General features: G+C 40.6%; 3 protein-coding genes across 3 annotated transcripts; 1 reads left to right on the top strand and 2 right to left on the bottom strand.

Moving 5' to 3' along the window:
* Nucleotides 1-256: 256 nt before the first annotated feature.
* Nucleotides 257-2,306, bottom strand: K441DRAFT_705332 (uncharacterized protein; the record flags this gene model as incomplete). The annotated part of the gene is made up of 4 exons (XM_067653587.1): nucleotides 257-1,228; nucleotides 1,291-1,404; nucleotides 1,460-1,892; nucleotides 1,948-2,306. Coding segments are annotated over 4 exons (1,601 nt in total), but the record flags the coding sequence as incomplete, so codon positions are not given.
* A 6,724-nt stretch (nucleotides 2,307-9,030) lies between these two features.
* K441DRAFT_88500 (uncharacterized protein) lies at nucleotides 9,031-9,401 on the top strand (the record flags this gene model as incomplete). The annotated part of the gene is made up of 1 exon (XM_067654511.1): nucleotides 9,031-9,401. A coding segment is annotated over one exon (189 nt), but the record flags the coding sequence as incomplete, so codon positions are not given.
* Nucleotides 9,402-10,321: 920 nt separating this feature from the next.
* Nucleotides 10,322-12,207, bottom strand: K441DRAFT_696081 (zincin). The gene is made up of 2 exons (XM_067652857.1): nucleotides 11,241-12,207; nucleotides 10,322-11,175 (listed from the first exon to the last, which is right to left on the bottom strand). The coding sequence occupies exons 1-2, from the start codon at nucleotides 12,043-12,045 to the stop codon at nucleotides 10,463-10,465; spliced, it is 1,518 nt and encodes a 505-aa protein (XP_067504295.1). The 5' UTR covers nucleotides 12,046-12,207; the 3' UTR covers nucleotides 10,322-10,462.
* Between the last annotated feature and the right edge of the window lie 11,811 nt (nucleotides 12,208-24,018).

A 24,018-nucleotide genomic window follows, 5' to 3' on the forward strand; every position in this document is an offset into this window, starting at 1 on the left:
ATCTTTTAAGCGCTCCTGCGCTCTTTGCTGTACAGCCTTCCTACTCCACTTATTATATTTAAGAGCCCGCTATATTAATGATATTGACACTATAATATCGCAATCGTCCTATAGGAACCAGGCCATTTCATTAAGGTAGGCAGTAGGGCGATCCTCTAAGTAGGCAAGAAGCGCCTACGTACACGGTTAGTATACCTAATACTATAATATTATATATCACGAACTTGCTTATATTCCTTTGGTATATTACTTAGTCGCCTAATCTTAAGATTAGGGGGAGGGTATAGCTCCCTATAAAGGTCCAAATTAAGCTAGATACGGTATATAGTTAAGAGGTGTAACTTTGTAGCTGTCGTGATATATTTAACCGTCCAATCAAATAGGAAAGCCACTAGAATTTGATGGAGCTGCCATTTAGGAAGCCTCTTAGACATAGAAGGCAGATATAAGCGTTTTAGGCGTGGTATGCGTGGTAGGCATTCGATTTGTATGGTAAGATCACCCAAATTCGATATTGTGTGGGCGAGGCTCGCTTAATTTGATTTTCGCAGCACTTTCGCAAAGCACAGTAACAAGGTCAGCCAAATGGCCGTCAAGACCACAAACCCACCAAACCACCATTTGTCCCTCCTGAACCATCTTTTAATGACTTCTCGGAAACGATATTGCGGCTGCCGGATGATGGCGCCGTCGTTTTTGATGGCTCCTCCTTTCAGGTCTCGACGCATTCTGCTGATAATTTGGCGTTCCTCAAGACATGTAATGTCCTCCCCTTCTTTGACAAATTCTCGCTGTATCGCGGCACCTAGCCCGATAACTGCTTTATAATTTCCCGGAATTTCACAGATGTCTCGTACCTTTAGAGCAAGGTGTGCTTCTAGCCAGAAAATATACGTTCCAATGCTCCAGATTAACAACGTCAAGAGAAAGATGAAGAGGAGTAGGAAAGAAAACCCCCATTGATAGGGACCTAGGGGCTGACAGGTACCGTTTACCGACAAGTAATCAAACGGATATGGTACTCCGTTCGCCACAAAGACTGCATCTGACTGGTTGGCAAATGGCATCTTTCCTGTGCGAGAGCCGGTCCAGTCCGACCTGGAGATATGCTCTGAGGCAATGTAATATGCTGATATATTTAAAGTTGGTGCAGAAAGATTGTAGGTTTGGGTGTATTTGAAGCTGCTGTTGACACTATTTATTCCGTAAAACCCGTACTTGGTAACATCTGAATTCAATATGAGTTAGACAGACTCGCAATGGGTTAGCCGAAAAAATATATAAACGTACAGCTCGATACATTGGACCGGAGAATACAACCCGCCGGTATTGGACCAAATTCGTTTTCAGAATCAAAATCATTCGTAGTAAAGTTATACCACGAGTCACACTCGCTTGCATAAGCTTGTCGTGGATCAGCTTGTCTTGCATTTAAAGCTGGAGTCGAAAAGTGCCTTACTATTTAGAAGCCCAACACTGGTATTTCCGCTTATAATGTAATCTTTTGTTAGTCCAATTCGGTCTCCATCGTGTATAACATAGTCAATATACCGAAATTCGGAAAATAATGCAAAGTTGCCAGTTTGGTCCAGAACGAATGGTCCGCGCTTACCATTATAACCGCTCATTGCGCTGACCCAAGTGGGGAATAATGCGATAAAAGTAGCGCTTAGTATCATCCAAATCATTAGAACTTTTGAGTTTAAGGAGCGGTAAAATATGAACTCTCGAAGGAGGGTAAATATAGAAGATATATTGGGATCATGGCGAAAAAATACCGTACTGTAAGTTGCGTAGGATACTGGGGAGATAGTCATAGATGCGGTGATATATTGCGCAAAGGCGAAGCACGAGATCAAACTAAGAAAGATCTGACCAACGCGCCCTATCATCTTTTGGTATGTGAGTTAAATACTTCTGCGAGGACGACATAGATCAAGCGCTTACAACGTCCCATATTACGTCAATAAGTTTCGCATTAGCGAATGACAAATTACCGAATGCAAGCGTAATCTCAAAGGCTCCGGAAATGGCCCAAAGATCGTAAATATTTGGGTTCATGCTGAAAGATCCATCTGGCAGACATGGTGAAATTTTGTTATTATAAGACCGCGGATAGCCGGAACTCAGGGTTCCAGGGGTGATAAAGGTGATTGCTGTGATCAGACCACCGCACCAAAACACGAAAAACGAAAACCAGCCAAATCCGCGCACGCATCTCGTGCTTCGGAAGTCATCCCGAAGCTCTTGAAACGCAGTTTTCAAAGGTTGGAGAATGAATCGTGAGGCAACTGAAAGCGCCATCAGTTATATTTGTGAGGACAAAGAGGCGGGAGAGGCGCAAATAAAGATAGGTAGGGGAATAATAATAATAGAAAAAGAGGGCTCAAGCCTGGGCAGAACAACAGTATATCCATATTTACCGTACAATCTTGCGAAATTCATCGAACGCTAGCAGGGGGGTTGCGGCATCTAGCTATATTGGGTAGGCGGTCAGGTTCTGCCAATATCAACAAACCAAACGTCCGCGTCAGGACCGTAATACCTATGCGAATTCAATTAACCCCTTTATTAATTGCTTCTTATTAAATGCTTTAAATGCCTCCTCTCCAAGAAATCAGTGGCAATACCCGATATGCTCCACCGTCTAAGAAGCGCCCTGGGCCAAAAACTACACCATTAGACGCGCGTCCGTACAAGCAATATAAGCCAATATCCCGTATTGAGCGAAGCTATTCCCGCGAGCGAAAAATACAAGTTCTTCTATTCCTTATTTATCACTGAGTTAAGGATAATCAGAGACGTCAAGCACGAGCCGGCTATACCAACGCTGAAACCGAATTGCCTGATGGCACTGTATATCGCCCTCCTACTACTGCCAAGGCGTTAGCCTATTGGAAGATACCAGAACCAATAATAAAAGGCTGGTGGCGATAAAGGGATAAAATTGTAGAGTTAAAAGCTAGAAGTAGAGCTTTACCCAGATAAGGTTAGACCTGCTAATGGCCAGAAATGGAGCAAGAGTTATTTAATACATTCTGTGCACGTAGATTAGCTGGCTAGCTTATTTAGCGGAGCTGGTTCCGACGAATATCAAGAGATCTCTTTTAGCGCTATTATATAGACTGTGGACAGTTATTTATGTTTTTATATGGCTGGTTTAACAATTTTATAAAGAGATATGGAATTTTACGGTGAAGGGTTACTAAACAAGCCTTAAAGCTTCCAGGAGAATATATCAAAGTTATTAACTCCTTTTTACGGTTTATTCGCCGGAATTCGCAACCTCACGGGCCTTAATTACTACACCAAATAATGCATCCAAATCGCTTTGATTTATTAACTATCCTTAATCTTAATAAGACCCCAATTCCATTTGAATATCTAGATGGCTATACCTATAATTTCTGTAGAGCAAAAACCGTTTCTGGCAAAAGCGATTAGAGTAGGTGGAATAAGAGGCGAGCAACACTTATCCTATATATCTTTGCAGATGGTGTACAAAGAATACGGCCGAAGCTTATCTTTTATGGCACTGCTGGTCCTTCTAGACAAATTTATAAGCAGGAGGGCCACCGCTACAGCAAGGAAGTTACAGTTACCTATAATGAAACAGCTTACAATAATAAAGAGCTGTTTGATGAGTGGATTACTAAAGAACTCTGCCTATTACTTAATAGACTTGACAGGCTTGATAATCTTCTTGTTATGGATGTCGCCTCATTCTATAAGATATAAGCAATTCTACAGAAGCTACGCAATAGCTATATTACTACAGCGCTAATTCCAAGCGGCTGTATAAGCCTACTGCAGCCACTTGATACTGCAGTTAATAAGCCCTTTAAAGGCTGGCTACGAGAGGCTACTGAGGAGTATCTTAAGGGTCTGTCTGAAGGAGATATCACTAAATGGACTGTGTCAGATCGGCGGGTAATGACTATATATGTAGTTGCTGCTGCTGCACGGAGGCTTAGTTAGAAAGCAGACCTTGTACGTAAGGCCTTTATTAAGTGTGGAATTAGTATCCATACTGATGGCAGTCAGAATTATCTTATCCGAATTAAGGATATATCAAGCTCAGATATTAATTTTACTGGATGGGAGGCACAGGAAGATCCAGTAATTAAATAAGAAGAGGATTTTACGGAGCTATTAGTAGTAGGTAACATGGTTAATGAATTTATCCTCCAATAGGAAGAATATCTACCAAGGAATAACTACAGAATACTGCTAGTTAAGCAGCTAAAGGACCTTTGCAAGCAACGAGGCCTTACAGTTTATAGAGCAAAGAAGGTTCTTATTAAGCGTCTTGAGCAGGAAGATGCTAAATGTAAGAATAAGCCAAATATAGTATAGCCGCTAGATTTATAGAGGTATTCGAAGCATTTAATAAGACGCATTTGATAAGACGCATTTGATAAGACGTATTTGATAAGACGCATTTGATAAAGGGCCTTCGATTTTTTGATATAGGCAGAATCTGACCGCCTTCCAAATATGGCTAGATGCCGTAACCACCCTTGCTAGCGTTCGATGTATTTCGCAGGGTGGTTTTGGATAAATCTTATCGCGATAAGATGCAATGGATATCCTTATCGCGATAAGGATATCCATTGCGTTTTATCGCGATAAGTCTTAGCATACCCCAAATAAATTTTTAGTTGCCTTCTTCTTTATTATTATACAAAATATAGCTTTAGAAGTGGAATTAGAAACTCTTAACCCTATTAATACCTCTAAATTAAAAATATAAGAGGTCGCTTAGGTCTTTTAATATAGGACTATACCGTCCACTAATATGTGGTTTTGGATAAATCTTATCGCGATAAGTCGTAGCATACCCTAAATAAATTTTTAGTCGCCTTCTTTATTATTATTATATAAAAATAACTAATTTAAACCTAGTAAATAAAGTTATATTATCCTTTTTTTTTTTTAAATTTAGTAGGTGGCTCTATATATAGCTCTACATTCAGCTCTACGTATGGAAGCTCTGCATATGGAGGCTCCGCATGAAGCTCTGCACGAAGCTTTTCACGAAGCTCTGCACGAAGCTTTGCACGAAGTTCCGCACGAAGCTCTGTACGAAGCTCTGTACGAAGCTCTACGGAAGCTCTGCACGAAGCTCTACGCGAAGCTCTGCGCGAAGCTCTGCACGAAGCTCTACACGAAGCTCTGCACGAAGCTCCGCGTACGGAGGCTCTGCACGAAACTCTGTATACAAAAGCTCTGCACGACGGCTCTGCGTACGACGGTTCTGTCCTATTCAGCTTGGTTGGGGTAGAAAAGCCCCGCACAGGGCACCTTTATCCTTATCGATTGCGATATTTTATGCATTTTCTATTGGATAAAGGATATTTTATGCTCGCTTATTCGCATTATCCAAAACCACCCTGGTATTTCGCAAGATTGTACGGTATGAGAATCTTTCGTTCGGGGGCTGAGCTAGACAGTTATTTGCTTCTACAAGAATGGGCTAGGCTGAGCAAGCCAAAGCCGACGGGCTGGAAGCATGCAAATGTGGGGGCAGAAATGAGCGGAAACTGAGGGGAAGAGCAGAAGGGCAGATAAGTGGATGCAAGTCGGTCTTACCACGCTAAAGGGTGAGTCAACCATAAGCGCTAATGCACAATCCCTGTACGGGGCAGCCTCAGCCAAAAAAATCACGTGTTCAGCCAGCCACCTGGGGCAGATTCGCGTATGTCCACAGCGCCACCAGCGCCAAGCTGTGGACATACGCGTATCAAGGGCCGCCTGCTAATCGACCCGCTGATCGACGCCGACCATAGGGTAATTAGGGCCATTAGGGCCACAAGTATATATAAAAAAGTCCTCCCTACCTAATCCTTAATTGCGGCAGCACGTCTGCTATTATACCTACTATATAAAATTGTTACGGACCTTATATCGGCAGTAGTCGCACTGCTGAAAAGAGATATGAACGGGTTGGTTAAGATAGTACGGGAGGCGCTAGAACCGATCGAGCCATGGGACGAGGGGTAACCGAGTTACATAACACGTCACGTTACAGGTTCGGAACGTAAGAATGTGGAAATGTAGGAATGTGGGACGTACCAACGTTCCTACCTAGATAGTTCTTCTCTTTATAGTAAATCTTAGAATATAATTAGAGTTAATCTATTAGGCAACCTACTCTACTAGTTATATTTACGTTGTTAACTTCTTACTACCTATATACCTAGCCTATTAATAAGTCTACCGTTATTACGGCGCTAGTAGAAACTGGTGGATTGTGGCTAGTAGATATTAGTAGATTGTGGTAGATAATTATAGACAATTAAAAACAGTTTTATACAGTTTTAGACACTTGCTATTATATAACTAGAGGATTATATATAACATTAAGCGACGCTACCTTTTATCTTCTTTTCTTTTTCTAGCTTTAGATTCTTGTTTATAAACTACTAATTATATAGGCTTACGCATCCCTCTTGCTGTGCTTATGCCTTAATTAACTAAGTTGCTAATATTATCTAAAGCTTAACTACCCTTTCTTCCTAAGAAGGAACTTAAATATATTTATAGACTATAAACTAGAATAGCACATAGAATTAGACCTAAAGAATAGAAAAGAATAATAAGACTTATAAAATACGTATAGACTAGAACCCCTACAGAATTCTACTAAAAATTACCTATAGAGATAGTCAAACTTCTCTCACATAACTGGTTCCGGTTATAGCCGCTAACCTGAGCAGCTGCCGCTTTAACCTAAGTCGAGCGTAAGCGAACCCTGAGTTAAGGCTTAGCGGACTAAGCGGTGCGTACAGGTCGGCCAGACCACGCTAAAAGGTCGGCCTGATAGGCAAAACCTCCGCCCGCCACACCAAACCCCACCCTTCCCCTCCCAACCTGACCCTACTATCCACCCTATCTTTTCTTATATATCTATCTTAAATCTATTATAAAAATATTTTTTATATAATAATTATTACCTTAAAGAGCTATATAAGCTATTTATAGCTTATTTTATAGTAATTTTAATAGTTTAAGCTATTTATAAAGCCTATTTAAACCAAAACAAAATCCTATAAAGGTAAATAATAAGTTTTTTCTAATATATNTAAAACATGTTTCTAATACGTTTAGAATATATTTATAACTAGTTACAAACCTATTCTAGCTATATATAATTAAAATATATTAAGAATTATTATTAAATATAATTTTAGTAGTTTAAGCTACTTTATTATAACTAAAAACTATATATCTATATATATATATAAATAAGGCTTAAATATAAATATAAATATATTTTATATACTTATTATTATATACTAGCTTTTATTACTTTTAATAATAATAATAATATATATATATATTAAAACACTTTTCACTCTTTATATTTTAGCTCATATTTTTTTCCCTTTTTATTTTAAAGAACACAAATATTATGCTTAAAAATATATATTTATACTTATTAAATTAATATAATAAATATAACTTTTATTTAGTACCTAAAGAGCTTAAATAATTCTTAATTATAAATATAATAAAAGNAACTTTAAATTATATATATTTAAAAATAGATTAGAATATATTTAAAACTAAATTAGAACTAGATTAGAACTAAATTAGAACTAGATTTGTCGGTATCACCTAAGTGCACTTGATTGGCCTATTAACTGTTGAATTGATTCTTGTCTAATAGGTGTCAAAAGCAGAGGATCATAAGGATCGCGGTGCCTAAGTAGGGGGTTGATTAGTCACCATAAGGATGACTAATCAAAGACACGACGACGACACGTCGACGACACGTAACTACATAACCTCTGTCCATATATCCGACAAGATTAGAACTAGATTAGAATTAGATTAGAACTAAATTAGAATATATTTTAAATTAGATTAAAATATATTAGGACTTAATTTACTTTTATAGCTATATTTAACTCTAATATACTATTTTATAGCTTAAATTTTTAATTTTAATTATTACTAAAGGAAGTATTTGGGTTAGAATATATAGTAAAATAATTTAAATATATTCTAAATATGTTCTAAATTGTTCTAAATATGTTTTAATATATTCTAAACATATTCTAAATTATTTTAGCTAGTTATTTATAATATTAATTTAATTAAGAGGTAAGTATATAGTAGGATAAGCGATTTAGGCTTAGCTAAACTATATAACTTTATATTTTAAGTTAAGGCTACCCTATATAGGGATTATATATTAGCGCTTATAGTAGGCTAACCTTTTAGCATAGTCTAGCTGACTTAAACTATGCTATTTACTTACTTTATATTAGACCTTATATCTTTTAAAAAAAATTAAAAAATTTATAGGTATTTATAAATTTTTTATTTTTGCCCTTTATATTTAAAGAACTAATATTATTAGCTTAAGAATATATATTTAGCTAGTTATATTAATATTTAAATATTATAAACTATTTATATATATATTTTAAATAATATAATAAATATAACCTTTATTTAGTACCTAAAAGAGTTTAAATAATTCTTAGTTATAAATATAATAAAAGAACTTTAGATTATATATATTAAAACTAAATTAAAAAGTACCTAAAATTAGATTAAAATATATTAGAAACTTAATTAAATTTTATAGCTATATTTAACTCTAAGATACTATTTTATAGGCTTAAAAATTTTATTTAAATTAGAATATATATTAAATATATTCTAAATACGTTCTAAATACGTTCTAAATACGTTCTAAATACATTCTAAATATGTTATAACTAGTTACTTATAATAATTAATTTTAATTAGGAGGTAAGTTGTGTGGTAGAATAAGCGATTTGGGCTCGGTTGACCATACGACTTAGTATTTTGAGCTGGGGCTGCCCCGTACAGGGATTGTGCATTAGCGCTTTTGGTAGGCCGACCTTTTAGCGTGGTCTAGCCGACTTGTAACCACGACTAAGCGGAGGCTGGGTAGCATGAGCAACCCCCTGTCTAGCGTGGACGGGGGACTGTTTCGTACCTCCTTAAAGCCGGCTGTTCTTGCCCAATTGCGAATCCTTTGAGCAAGGGTGACCAAAATCGACCACACCTTACGAAAAGTTCCTAGAAACTGCCTCTATTCTTTGTGATTACTTAACTTCTCATCTGCACGGATGGTATTCTGGAAACTATAGAGCGAAAACATGCGATCACCGTAGACTGCATTTACTTTTATCGTTGGTGTTTAGTTCTCTCGTGGTTCTCCTACTAACGACCGGATAGTTCAGCACAGATTGTTTCCTACGCTCTCTTGTGCCCAGCGCAACCGCGAAGCAGAAGGGCTCTGACGCCAAAGTGAATCCAATGATGCCGTTGGTTAACAATTGAATCTCTCGGTCCTTACGAGTGACTCAAGGGCGAGCTCCTTGACAGAAGACCGCCATCGGCCCACTCTATCTGCCACAACAGCTGAGCGACAGCCTCCGGCGGAGCGACGGCAGAGTCCAGGCATGTAGTCGGCAAAGGACAGCGGAGGGTTAGCGAATCAAGGTTTTCTTCGGGCTGAGCGAGCGGTGGAGGATCCATACCAAGCAGAGAGCAACGGTTGCGATTGGAGAGCGCTGGCCTTCGCGGATGGAGCTGAATTATGGCGAGACACTGTCAGCCTCGACGGGCCAGCAGGATGGCGCAGAGTGGAGTTGAGCTCGAGATAAGGATAACTCAGGGATGTCCTTGCGCCGGCATGACCGACCTGGAGCCAGGTCATATGGACCTAACATGGACAGCATATATTGGGGCGGAGTTGGACACGTCGGATATATGGAAGCTGATAGAGTGTGGCGAGTTTATGCAAACGCAATCGACGGATAGCTATAGGATCGGATGCAACAAACGGCGGCACTCTTCGAAGAGAGATAAGGAGGGCGTCGACTGGGACGTTCAATTTGGAGAGGGAGGCGAGGGTAAGGACCCGGTTGCTGAGGGGGAGAGGAGTACGTGGTGGGAGTGATTATATGTCCCGGCACTGCTTTTGGGGTTGGATCAGGCGGTTGATTTTAATTGCGATATGGTACAGTAGGCGGCTCACGTCGCACTAATAATAATACATTCTGGCCCTTGGTTTCTGGGTTTTATATCATGGTTCTTAATGGTGTCAATGGATGTACGCTCGACTATAATATAAAGGGCTTCCGCCCACTTGTGGTAGCTGTATTTCTCATTCTGCCTACGCCTCATAGTATTAACTGCGAGACGGTATGCGATATGGTACGGTAGGCGGCTGACGCCGCACTAGCTAATACATTCCAGCCCTCGGTTTCTGGGTTTTCTATTGTCCTTCGTAGTGGCGCCGACATATGCACGCTTGACTTTAAGATAAAGGGCTCCTGCTTACTTGTCGTGGCTGTATTTCTCATACAAGAAAACGTCGTACTCGATTGCGAACTAACAAATTACGCCAATTACATATGCTAAAATGCAAATCGCCCAAGACTCCGAGTCAAAAATCCCAAAACAAAACCTCCATCTAGCGACAAGTATCCTTCAGCGGCACCTCCGAGCAATTACTATCGCCACAAAGCTGCTCACAAGCCTGTCCAGGCCTAACAAACACTCTATGTGTCTGGCCTCCCAACGCATTACTCCAAGTCACACGATACTGGTCATTCCCACTCAAATCCAACCCCGTACCCCTATATCCCGCCTGGCACATACAGAAAGTCTGACCACTGTGTGGGAAAGTCGTAGACGGGTTGAACGCCGTGCAAGTGGCGCGGGCACCACAAAGGTTGTTCGGAGGCAGCGGATCGCATGTCGGCACGCACTTTGGTCCACCCTTACAATTCGCCGGACAAGAATCGCCTTCGACATTGTTTCCGTCATCGCAGTCTTCGACGCCGGGCGTGAGGATGCCGTCGCCGCAGATGCTGTGGCAGTCTTCATAGTAGAGCTCGCATACACGCTGCGTGTCTAATTTCGATGGGTATTGTGCGGGACCGTTGAAAATGACACCGGCTTTGGGGACAATGGAGAAGCAGTCGTGGGGGCCCGAGCCCCCAATACATCCGTCGCCGTAGTGCATCAACGAGCTCAAGTCATACGACCCGGCCCAGTTGAGACCTGTTCCGGGCTTTTTCGCAATATTGTTTGTCACTATAGTGCTACAAGGGCTGGAGTCGCAGACGAAGTCGACGTAGGTATCGCGATCCGGTCGTTGATGCTCGTGGTATAGACCGAGAGCTGTGGAAAGGTTTTTGTTAGCGATCTCAAGCCTTGAAGGGATGGATGCACGTTGTGAAACTCACTGTGACCAATTTCGTGCCTTGCGCTCCGCGGGCTGCAGTCCGGGCACAACTCGATATCTCCCCCGCAGCATCCGATGGGGGAGCTGTTGCCACTTCCCACTTTCACAGTCCTGGCTATTCCGCTAGAGTCGGTTGGGTCGTACTGAAACTTGAGGAACGGGAGTCTGTTCGTCCATTCTGTCGCACCGGCAAGGAAGTAGTTCTTGTGCGTATCGGGTAGACCGGCATCCCATTTGTAGTATACCACCCCTCCGGGCCATTTCTTAGGTGAAATGGAGATCTCAGAGAACGCTCTCTTATGTATGGAAGGATTGACTGCCGCTGCGAGCAACTGAGCCTCAGTGCCGAAGATGATATCGCCATCAACTACGGCATTTCCATGATCAGTGACGAAGTATGCGACAGTCTTCTTCGTAGCAGGGGGTGCTGTCGCGTTGTAGAATCCAGCGGTTTGTGTTGCTTGAGGACCTGCGGGACCTGCATAGATCTCAAGAGTCGTATAGTTCTTCGCGATGGATGCTGGTGGTCCTTCGGGGATTGCTGAGATTGTTGGCTTGTACAACAGACTTGTTGCTGGGGTAGGATTCGAAGTTAGGCTTGCGGCTTGCGGTGGGGTAGAAGCCGAAATTGCTGGGACAGATGTTACAACGGGATCGAGAGGACTGGCATATGCGGCGTGAAGGAGGTGAATGAAAAGGAAAAGCGATGTTGTGCGTGCCATTATGACTGATTGAAAAGATATTGTTAGACTGATGTGTTCCGATTCCATGAAAGCGCTGCATGGATTGCATTTATATATTCCCATTCACTCATGTACTTCAGCCTGGGAGGCCTATTTTGGTACAGAGACATAGCTGAACCTAATTTCTTTATTTCATTCGAAAACACCACTTGCGCATGATCATTTAGGGGCTGTGGACAGTGGTGGACTGAGAAGGCTGTAGAAATGCTGCCTTTACGAGCCAGGAACCTGATCATAAGGTGTAAAGACAAGACTTTAGCGAAGCCAAACTTGGCTGGGATATCTATCACATATCGGGGGGGCTGATTTGGCGCGGTTACGACCCGGGTTAATACGAGGTTAGGGCCACCCCTGCTGATAACGCGCCCGAACCCCGCACGAGGTCGCGCAGCGACCGCCCCCGAGTACTTTCGCACGCGATTTTGGGCGAAAAGGTACATAATTTATGTTAAATCGGTACTTCTGGACGGTCGCGTAATATTACTCTAAATTTACAACACCTAAACGGGCTCTATTCCTACATTAAGGCGTCTTAGTTACTATAGTGCAGTCCTATATTAAGACGTCTCGGTTATTAGAGTATAGTCCTACATCAAGGCGTCTCGGTCGCTGCGGTGCAGCCCTATATTAAGACGTCTTGGTCACTAGAGTATATAGTCCTATATTAAGGCGTCTTGGTTACTACAGTACAGTCCTATATTAAGACGTCTTAGTCACTAGTAGAGTCCTATATTAAGGCGTCTTAGTTACTACAGTAGTCCTATAGTAAAATAGTATTATATATATATATATATACTGCTTAATATAGAGCCTTTTCCTCCCTTTCCCTCCCCCGCCTAGTAGTTAGATATTCTTATAAAGCTAATCTAAAGAACGCTAGCCTTATAGCTGTTCTAGCTGGTTAATAGCCTATCTCTTATCTCTTACCGTACCGTCTTCTACGCGCTGTCTTATATCCTTAATTATCCTACAGCGACGGCTATAAAATATAGCCTCGCCGTTAACCCGCTAGTGTGCCCCCTAGCAGTAATTAAGAGCTTTAATTAACGGCCTACCTACTAGCCCTAAAGTCCACTCAGCCTAGAGCTAGAATACTAAATTACCGCCTTAAAGCATCTTATATTTCCTTGACGGCGCCTATAGGTTAAGGATAAATAGAAGAGGTTAAGCGTTAGCTTGCGGTAGCTATAGTGGGGGTATAGTAGAAGTTTACGGCAGCTACTATGGGGGTATAGTAGACGTTATAGTAGACGTTATAGTAGACGGCTGAGCAGGCTTTACGGTAGTAGATAGTTAAGGACCTCTTAGTATCTCTCTAGGGGTTAGATATACGGGAGAGGGTTTATCTAAAGACGGAATCTAGCCGTTAATACGTTTAGGAATAGATGCGGGTATAGGTATAGATATAGGTACGGATATAAGTACAGGTACGGGGCCGTTTAAAGACGGACATACAGACTCTATAGGCCCTATCTAGATACCCGTTTTCCCTTGCTAGATCTATATAGGTGCAAATAATGCTAATAACCTTTTTATCTCGCTAAGGCGTTCTAAGATCATCTGTATGTATAATTAAACCCCCTTTATCTCTAAGATCGTAGCCTCGTGTCTTAGCTTAGCTACGGCCTTATAGGCGGGCTAGTATTTCCGTATTATTATCTTATCTAGCGTAATTACGCTAGCTAGTAAGCTTTTTACCCGTGTAGCGAACCTCTAGTACTTTTTATAGCTAAAGAGGGAGTCCTTTTATAGGGGGTAGAGCGGGAACTGCTTGCGTAGGATTACTAAGTCCTATAATAGGATTACCCTAAGCGCGCGGAGAAGGCGTAGAAATTTTAAGCCCGTAAGGTTAAGCTATATAACCTTATTATCGGCCTTCTCTAGGTAGTAGGTCTCTATACGTTTTAGCTAGATATTGGTCTTAGGCTATATCTTTAAGTAGAGGGCCTCCTCTAGCACCTCTCGCGTATAGGGGAGAAAGTAGCCCTTTCCTTCCTTTAGGAAGCTGGCGATCGACTGTATAAACGCGCGAGGTAAATAGCTAAGGTAGGCTCCTGTTATTACATCCGTATTCCAGCGTCCAGCCTATCTAATTTAGGTCTCCTTAATACCGCTAAGCTTAGCATACCAGACGCTCTGCTTATAGGCGCTATAGGTCTTCTCCTTTAAGTAAATTCCTACCCCCTAGAATATCTTCTTATTCTATTTAAATTACGTATAATAGCTTAACGGCCATTATAGTACTTTAATACTACTAAGGAAGATATATAGGTTATAGTAGTCCTCTAACTGCCGAAAGGATAGGAAGCTTTTAGCGCCNTNCTTACCCTAGCGGTTAAAGAAGTAGAAGGCTATTATAGAGAGAGGGCAGAGGATAGGGTTAGTATTACGTATATAGCCTATATACTTAACCTTACTATATTAATTCTGCTTCCCTTATATTATTAATATAATTATATACAGCGCTAGCTTATCTAGTTTAGGCCCTTTGTTCTTTAGTTTAATAAGGACAAAGTTAGCAAGCTAAATATCCCGTTTACTCTTACCCTAGGTAACAGTAGTATGGCCTAAGAAATAGGTTAGAAAATGGTAGCCGTAAATACTTTATATAGACCGTAATATATAAACCTAATAAATGCTTAGCCGTAGTTTAAAGGTAAGACTTAACTAAACCCAGTATTTTAGAGCCCGTCTCCTAGCACTAAGTAATCGCCTTTTTAAGCCCTTTAATATTATAGCCGCTAGTAATTATAAATAGGCCTTAATTAATAAAGTTAACATATTAAATCCAGTCCTTATTATAGCGGACGCTATCTAGTACTACTAAGAGCTTTGCCCCTTATAGCGGCTATAAGGTCTTACCTTCTAATTACTATATATAGAGCTTAGTAATAGCGGAGACGTAGCTATTTATAACTAAGTATTAAACGGTCTTATTAAATAGGGCGTTTAGGGCCTCCTTATCCCATATTTCTTCCTCCTTTATAGCTTCCTCCCCTGCGGCTATAGCTACCCCTACGGCTGCCTTTCCCCTTAGTGGCCCTCCTGCGGTTATCTTCTACCTCTTCTTTACCCGCTCACTATCTTTTTATATCTCTTTCTATTTTAACTTCCGTTTTTAATAGCTAGCGGCCCATAATTCTTAATTAATAACTTACTACTCTAAAAATAAGTAAAGCTTATCTTTCGTTACCTAGGCGCCGTCCATATTACCTTCTAGTCTTATATACTAGTCCTCCCACTCTTTCTACTTTAGCTTATACGCCCCTTATAGTATTCTTTAAGCGCTAGGCCTTATAAATATCCTATAGCCGTGCTATTTAGGCCTTAAATTCGTTCTAGAGGCTATAGGGGGAGGAGGCTAAGGGGGCTTCCGTAATAGACCGTAGGGTAAGAAGATTCCTAAGAGACTCTATATCCGTAAGAGGTAAGGGGGCAGATATATAAGCGTGGTATGGGTAAATAAAGCTACTAAACGCGTAAATATTAATAGAGAAGGAGAAGAAGAGGGCTCTATATTATAGAATTAAAATTATAGTAGGCCTTTCTATATAAAATTAGAAGCCCTATATAAGCTAGGAGCTAATATAGGCATAAGAATAGCAAAGGGTTAGAAAATAGGATTATTAAGGCGACGATAAGGTCAAAGGCGCGCAATAAGGACCTCTATACTAACCTAGTACTAACCTAGGCCTTAAAAACGCGTCTAAAAAGTAGGGGCCACCACTAAAGGGGGGGGGTAATATTTAGACGATATGTTACGGACCTTAAGGGGTCGTGCGTAACCTAAGGTTATACCAAGCTTAACCCAGACCTCCAATACCTATCACATATTAGGGGGGCTGATTTAGCGCGGTTATAACCCGGGTTAATACGAGGTTAGGGCTACCCCTGCTAATAACGCACCCAAACCCCGTACAAGGTCGCGTAGCGACCGCCCCCAAGTACTTTCGCACGCGATTTTAGGCAAAAAGGTATATAATTTGTGTTAAATCGGTACTTCTAGACGGTCGCGTAATGTTACTCTAAATTTACAACACCTAAATGGGCTCTATTCCTATATTAAGGCGTCTTAGTTACTATAGTGCAGTCCTATATTAAAACGTCTCAATTACTAGAGTATAGTCCTATATTAAGGCGTCTTAGTCGCTGCGGTATAGCCCTATATCAAGATATCTTAATTACTAGAGTATATAGTCCTATATTAAGGCGTCTTGGTTACTACAATGTAGTTCTATATTAAGACGTCTTAGTTACTAGTAGAGTCCTATATTAAAGCGTCTTAATTACTACAGTAGTCCTATAGTAAAATAGTATTATATATATATATATATACTGCTTAATATAGAGCCTTTCCCTCTCTTTCCCTCCCCCGTCTAGTAGTTAGATATTCTTATAAAGCTAATTTAAAGAACGCCAGCCTCGTAGCTGTTCTAGCTAGTTAATAGCCTATCTCTTATCTCTTGCCGTACCGTCTTCTATACGCCATCTTATATCCTTAATTATCCTATAGCGACGGCTATAGAATATAGCCTCGCCGTTAACCCGCTAGTATACCCCCTAGCAGTAATTAAGAGCTTTAATTAACGGCCTACCTGCTAGCCCTAAAGTCCACTTAGCCTAGAGCTAGAATACTAAATTACCGCCCCAAAGTATCTTATATTTCCTTGGCGGCGCCTATAAGTTAAGAATAAATAGGAGAGGTTAAGCGTTAGCTTACGGCAGTTACTATAGGGGTATAGTAGACGTTATAGTAGACGTTATAGTAGACGGCTAAGTAGGCTCTGCGGTAGTAGATAGTTAAGGACCTCTTAATATCTCTTTAGGGGTTAGATATATAGAAGAGGGTTTATCTAAAGATAGAATCTGGCCGTTAATATATTTAGGAATAGATACGGGTATAGGTATAAGTATAGGTACGGATATAGGTACGGGTACAGGGCCGTTTAAAGATGGATGTATGGACTCTGTAGGCCCTATTTAGATACCCGTCTTCCCTTACTAGATCTATATAGGTGCAAATAATGCTAATGACCTTTTTATCTCGCTAAGGCGTTCTAAGATCGTCTATATATATAATTAAACCCCCTTTATCTCTAAGATCGCAGCCTTATGTTTTAGCTTAGCTACGGCCTTATAGGTGGGCTAGTATTTCCGCATTATTATCTTATCTAGCGTAACTACGCTAGCTAGTAAGCTTTTTACCCGCGTAGTAAACCTCTAGTACTCCTTATAGCTAAAAAGGGAGTCCTTTTATAGGGGGTAGAGCGGGAACTGCTTGCGTAAGATTACTAAGTCCTATAATAGGATTACCCTAAGCGCGCGGAGGAGGCGTAGAAATCCTAAGCCTATAAGGTTAAGCTATACAACCTTATTATCGGCCTTCTCTAGGTAGTAGGTCTCTATATATTTTAGCCAGACGTCGGTCTTAGGCCATATCTTTAAGTAGAGGGCCTCCTCTAGCACCTCTTATATATAGGGGAAAAAGTAGCCTTTTTCTTCCTTTAGGAAGCTGGCGATCGACCGTATAAACACGCGAGGTAGATAGCTAAGGTAGGCTCCTATTATTACGTCTATATTCCAGCGTCCAGCCTATCTAATTTAGGTCTCCTTAATACCGCTAAGCTCGGCGTGCCAGACGCTCTGCTTATAGGCGCTATAGGTCTTCTCCTTTAAGTAAATTCCTACCCCCTAGAACATCTTCTTATTCCATTTAAATTACGTATAATAGCTTAACGGCCGTTGCGGTACTTTAATACTACTAAGGAAGACGTATAGGTTATAGTAGTCCTCTAGCTACCAAAAGGATAAAAAGCTCTTAGCGCCGTCCTTACCCTAGCGGTTAAAGAAGTAGAAGGCTATTATAGAGAAAGGGTAGAAGATAGGGTTAGTATTACGTATATAGCCTATATACTTAACCTTACCGTATTAATTCTGCTTCCCCTATATTATTAACATAATTATATACGGCGCTAGCTTATTTAGTTTAGGCCCTTTATTCTCTAGTTTAATAAAAATAAGGTTAGCAAGCTAAATGTCCCGTCTACTCTTACCCTAGGTAATAGTAGTATAGCCTAAAAAATAGGTTAGAAAACGGTAGCCGTAAATACTCTATATAGACTATAATATATAAACCTAATAAATGCTTAGCCGTAGTTTAAAGGTAAGACTTAACTAAACCCGGTATCTTAGAGCCCGTCTTCTAGCACTAAGTAATCGCCTTTTTAAGCCCTTTAATGTTATAGCCGCTAGTAATTATAAATAGGCCTTAATTAATAAAGTTAATATATTAAATCCGGTCCTTATTATAGCGGACGCTATCTAGTACTGCTAAGAGCTTCGCCCCCTATAGCGGCTATAAGGTCTTACCTTCTAACTACTATATATAGAGCTTAGTAATAGCGGAGACGTAGCTATTTATAACTAAGTATTAAACAGTCTCGTTAAATAGGGCGTCTAGGGCCTCCTTATCCTATATCTTTTCCTCCTTTATAGCTTCCTCCCCTGCGGCTGCGGCTACCCCTACGGCTATCTTTCCCCTTAGCAGCCCTCCTGCGGTTATCTTCTACCTCTTCTTCGCCCGCTTACTATCTTTCTACATCTCTTTCCATTTTAACTTCCATTTTTAATAGCCAGCGGCCCGCAATTCTTAATTAATAACTTACTACTCTAAAAATAAGTAAAGCTTATCTTCCGTTACCTAGGCGCCGTCCATATTACCTTCTAGTCTCGTATACTAGTCCTCCCACTCTTTCTACTTTAGCTTATACGCCCTTATAGTATTCTTTAAGCGCTAGGCCTTATAAATATCCTATAGCCGTGCTATTTAGGCCTTAAATTCGTTCTAGAGGCTATAGGGGGAGGAGACTAGGGGGGCTTCCGTAGTAGACTATAGGGTAAGAAGATTCCTAAGAGACTCTATATCCGTAAGAGGTAAAGGGGTAGATGTGTAAGCGTGGTATGGGTAAATAAAGCTACTAAACGCGTAAATATTAATAGAGAAGGAGAAGAAGAGGGCTCTATATTATAGAATTAGAATTACAGCAGGCCTTTCTATATAAAATTAGAAGCCCCACGCGAGCCAAAAGCCAGCGCGGGCACGAAAACAGCAGAGGGTTGGAAAATAAGATTGTCGAGGCAACGATGAGGTCGAAGGCGCGCGACGAGGACCTCCATACTAACCCAGTACTAACCTAGGCCTCAAAAACGCGTCCAAAAAGTAGGGGCCACCACCAAAGGGGGGGGGTAATATTTGGACGATATGTCGCGGACCTTGGGGGGTCGTGCGTAACCCGAGGTTATGCCAAGCCTAACCCGGACCTCCGATACCTTTGGATATTCAAGCCATCGACCGACCTGAACGTGGAGAAATTCTACCAATCATGATCGCGGAGCCGATTAGATGGTCGAGGTCGGCTGGTGCCACAGCCACCACAAGCACTCAGCCGTTCCCCGAGCCACCACAAGCATTTAGCCGCAGCCTAAACTCTGCGCAGCATAGCGCCATATTTTGCATCTTGGAGCCTAAGGGGCCGTTCGGTTGCAACTCCATATTCAATATGGAGGCTCCATATTTAACCGAAATGGAGCTCAAATCTGAATATGAGGTTGTCGTTCGGTAAATCTGACGACTTTTGAATATGGAGCTCCTCCATATCGGTAAGCGCGTCAAATTTGCAAGCTATACTATATACAGTAGTTGAAATGGGGTTCTTGGCACCATTTCAATATGGAGCTTCGAGCTCCAGTTCCATATTCCATATTAATATGGAGCTCCCACACACGCGCTAAAGTAATGACTTCTTGTGATATGGCAGCCCCATACGCCCCGATTGTAATACTGCAGTCGCATTTGCAAGCCTTATATAACGTTATTATCTTAATCTTTGTGATCGTAATAAGCTTGTTTTCGGGGCGTCGCAGGCGTCGCAGTAACCCCACCACGGCTCGTACGGGAAGTAGGCAAAGATGTAGGAAACGTCGATCGCAGAGAGGGCGTTGGCCCGAGGAGGAGGCTCCATTACTACACCAGAGTAGGGAGTCGCGATAGAGGCCTGGTGGCAGAATGGGGGTCATTCAAATCGCTCACTGATGGCAATCACGCATTATGCGAAGTCAAATATGGAGCCTCATATGGAGCCTCACCGAACAATCGACTCAATTACATATTCAAATGAGCCACGGTAGTAGCCGCCACTAATTACAAACGGGTGACACTAAAAGGCACACGGATTGACAGATTATGAATATGGAGGCGATTTGCAACCGAACGGTCCCTAACATTACTCCTGGTCTCGGTTATGATGTCGTGGTTCCAGTTTTGGGGTACCCAAATGCCAAGGCTGCCAAACTCTATTTTTATCAAAGGGGACACTTTCAGAACCCGGCAGAAATAGACGATAACCTGCTACCCCAGTCGGAACCTTCGATCAAAACCGCCCTGCACGTCCTACATAATCATCATCGCGTATATTCCTTAAGTGGCCCTAAATGCCAAGTTTGTGGCTGTCGGCCTGTGGTGGTCTCTTTGCTATTGGGGTCGAAAACTGACTTGGCTAAGCCGCTCCGAACCGTTGTCGCCACGTGCTCTGCGCTAGCTACCTAGGCGGCGGCTGGATCCGCCAGTCGGCATCTTTAGACACAGGCGCAACATCTCGAACAACGAACAATCAAGTCCTCACCCGTCCCTCTACTCTCGATCCACATGCCCAGCACCTTGCCTAGCTGCGATTCTGGAAGCATCCGGTACCCGCGCACTCCCCCGATGTCTAGCTCCGCCGTCGTCCGCGAATGGCTCGCCAATCTGCTTGCATCGCCCCGTCCGTCCTAAAAGCGCGCCTATAGCCCTTCCCAACAGGCACTACAACCCAAGCGACGTTAACCGCTCCGGCCTACGAATATAAACCGTCGCTTACTATGGCGGAAGGATAATACGGGCAATGACCCCCGACTAGGCAAGCTTAGTGTAGTAAAAACAATATATGTCGGATAAGGGCGATATAGAGGAGAATGCTGTCTTAGTGGACAACGCGATAATACCATCACCCCATCCTCTATTTATCTAATACTAGCCTAAGCACCTCCGCATAATCTGGGAAGTTTAAGTTAAAGCTAGTAATGAGTCCGGCTAAGATCTTGTAGGTTAAACTAGTATCTATATATTAACTAGCAGCAATACTAAGGCTTTAATATAATTTCTACGCTTTTTATACTTAACGTTAACCGTAAGCTAAGACAATTTAAATATATAAAAACTTTCTATATACGCCTGCCTTATTATTATAATTTAAGTAAAATATTTTACTAACACCCAACTTCTAATCCTTCTTTTTAGTAAAGTTTTCCACGCCGCCTAACTAACCTATTTATCGGCTTGTTGTTATCTAGATAGTTATTAGCGTCCCTATTCTCCTTTTAGTATTATATCTAGTAATCTAGCCTTTATAGAGGTCTGGGTTAGGTTAGATTAGCTCTATAAAAGTTATAGAGATTATATAGGCTATTTTTAAAGTTGGCTGCGTTATGTTACGGACGCTTTAAGTACGATGTTATGACTACTTGGGGAAGAGTTAGAAGAAGCTAGTTGGTTAATATAAGCACGGTCTAGGATGGAGCCGATAGAGCTATGTAACGAGGAATAGTAACCGAGGTTATATAATGTAATCTGTATAATCTATATAATCTACGTAATCCGCGATAGAGCAGATAGAGTACACGTTTATTATATATAAGAAGGATTTTATAGGAGTACGGTTGTGTATTTAAGGACCCTTAGTCCCTACCTAGATAGTTCCTTTCTTATAGTGATTCTCAGAATATAATTAGAGTTAATCTATTAGGCAACTACTCCACCAGTTGTTATTATATTGTTAACTATTATCTTTATATTTTCTATACACCTAGCCTATTAACGAGCCTATTGTAGTTTCTGCTACAAGGTTCCGTTATATAATTACTACTATAGTTATAGTATTAAATACAGTAAGTTAAATAATATGCTACTAAAAGCAGCCACCATAACGCCATTGACGGCGGCAACTACTTTAAGGTTAGGTAACGACACTAGTATAGTAGATACTAATTTATAGTAACCTATAACAATTGGATAACTATAAGAGATAGTTAACTAGTTAATAGAAAATAATGTGACGTTGGAAAATAGGATTAACGGGATAGGTGTAGTAAAGGTTAAGTTACTATTAATCGAAAGATTCTTAGGAGAGAAGTTAAAGCTTAAAGGATTCCTTACGCAAATGCACTTTAAGGTTGCGTAAAAAGGAGTAAAGCTGGTAATACCTATAGATTAAATAGCGTATACGGGATTATTCTTAATAGGAAGAGCACTTAAATGGTTTAAGCTTTACCTTACGAAAATCTAGGTAAATGGAATAACGACTGCAAACTAAGAGGTATAGTTTATGTTCTTAAGCTAGAATAGATTCGTAGAGCGACTTATATAAATGTTTGGAGACCTAAAGGCAGTAACTATAGCGGAAAGAAAACTCTAAGATATTATATAATAAACCTCAGCAATTAAATACACAACGCAGTTCTAGACGTTAGCGACGTAAGTAGAGTGGAATAATAGGGCGCTTATAGCACAGTATAAATAAGGACTTAAGGCTAAAGTCTAGGACGTAATTATCCTAATAGAAGATGCGGACACCCTAAGGGAACTAATAGATTAAGCAATTAAGATTAATAATTAGATCTACTAAAGGGAATAGGCTAAGAGAGGTTAGGATAGAGTTCTATAGTTATATAAGGCATAGAGTACGCAATAACTAAAGCTAAGTTAAAAACTATAGTATGGCGTAGAGCTAATAGACCTAAGTAGTACTAAAGAAGCCTATAAGAGATAGAGTAAACGACTATAGAAACCTAGAGGATAAGGATCAAGTAATTAGAGGTTTAGGGAGTAGAGGCTAAACTAGGAATCTTAATAGTAGAAGACGTTTAGGCGGACTCTATAGTAAGAAAAATGGTTTAAAAAAGGAGCTTATATAAATTGCGGAAAACAGGGTTATTACGTTAGAGACTGTAGAAGTAGGTAGAGTTACTATATAGTAAAAGGGACGAGACCAGTAGACGATATATACGTATAAAGGGATAATAATATGCTGCAAGGAACAAAAGAATATTTAATTAAAAGTTTCGCGTTTTATTATAATAACGTATACCAAATTTATAAGGACGCTAAGTACGGCGCAAGCTATTAGCTATAGGAGCTATATTTAGCAGAATGTAAAAGAACTAATAAACTAGCTCGCAAATCGGATATTAAGGTCGATAAATTTAATAAAGGCGAAGCATTTCGTAATAATAAGGCAACAGAAGCGGTTTACTAGGAACACGTAGCTATTAGAGATATTATACTAGAGGTAGAGGATAATTCCACTATAGAATAGGGAATATTAGTAGGGATTAAGACCCTACTAGACACGATATCTATCGCTTCACGAGATGTAAGAGAAGTAGGATAGCGAGCCATTTTGGCACTTAATAAAGGCAAAAGGCTAAAAGCTTAAGACTCTTAAGACAAGATACAAGACGACTAAGATTCTTAAGATAAGATGAGGCAAGCTTAAGGACCTACAACGGACGATAACCGATAGAGCAGAGTAATGGCTTAGTTTAGTAATATATAAATAAGCTTAGGACGAAGTTTCCTAAAGGTATAAGACTCTTAAGATAAGATAAGTAAGATTTAAGACTCTTAAGACGAGATAAAAATACTAAGTAAGCCTAGTTAGACTAAGGCTAGAGCTAAGCTTAAGTTAGAAGTAAGCTTAGGATTAAAGAATCTAAGGGACTAAAGATTTAGAGTATGAATAAGGGAACCTATAAATAAGAGGCGAGAGGCTTCTTTATAGATTAGAGAATCTATAGCGCAAACAGCGATTAGACTAGGAGACAGGTATATAGACCTAAAAGACTTACTAGGAGAACATAGTGTTCGGCCTAAAGATTAAAAGTTAATACTGGGATTAAGAAGTAAGACGACTTTAAGGATTAATCTACAAGACGTAAACTAAA

Source organism: Cenococcum geophilum (assembly GCF_001692895.1).
Source record: "Cenococcum geophilum 1.58 unplaced genomic scaffold K441scaffold_19, whole genome shotgun sequence".
NCBI lineage: Eukaryota > Fungi > Ascomycota > Dothideomycetes > Gloniales > Gloniaceae > Cenococcum > Cenococcum geophilum.

What these genes read in the sequence shown, in the direction of transcription:
- K441DRAFT_696081 (XM_067652857.1), bottom strand. Translation starts at nt 12,045, where the DNA reads ATGGGAATATATAAATGCAATCCATGCAGCGCTTTCATGGAATCGGAA. An exon ending in AAGGCACGAAATTGGTCACA is followed by an intron (nt 11,176 to 11,240) that starts GTGAGTTTCACA and finishes ACCTTTCCACAG; the next exon opens with CTCTCGGTCTATACCACGAG.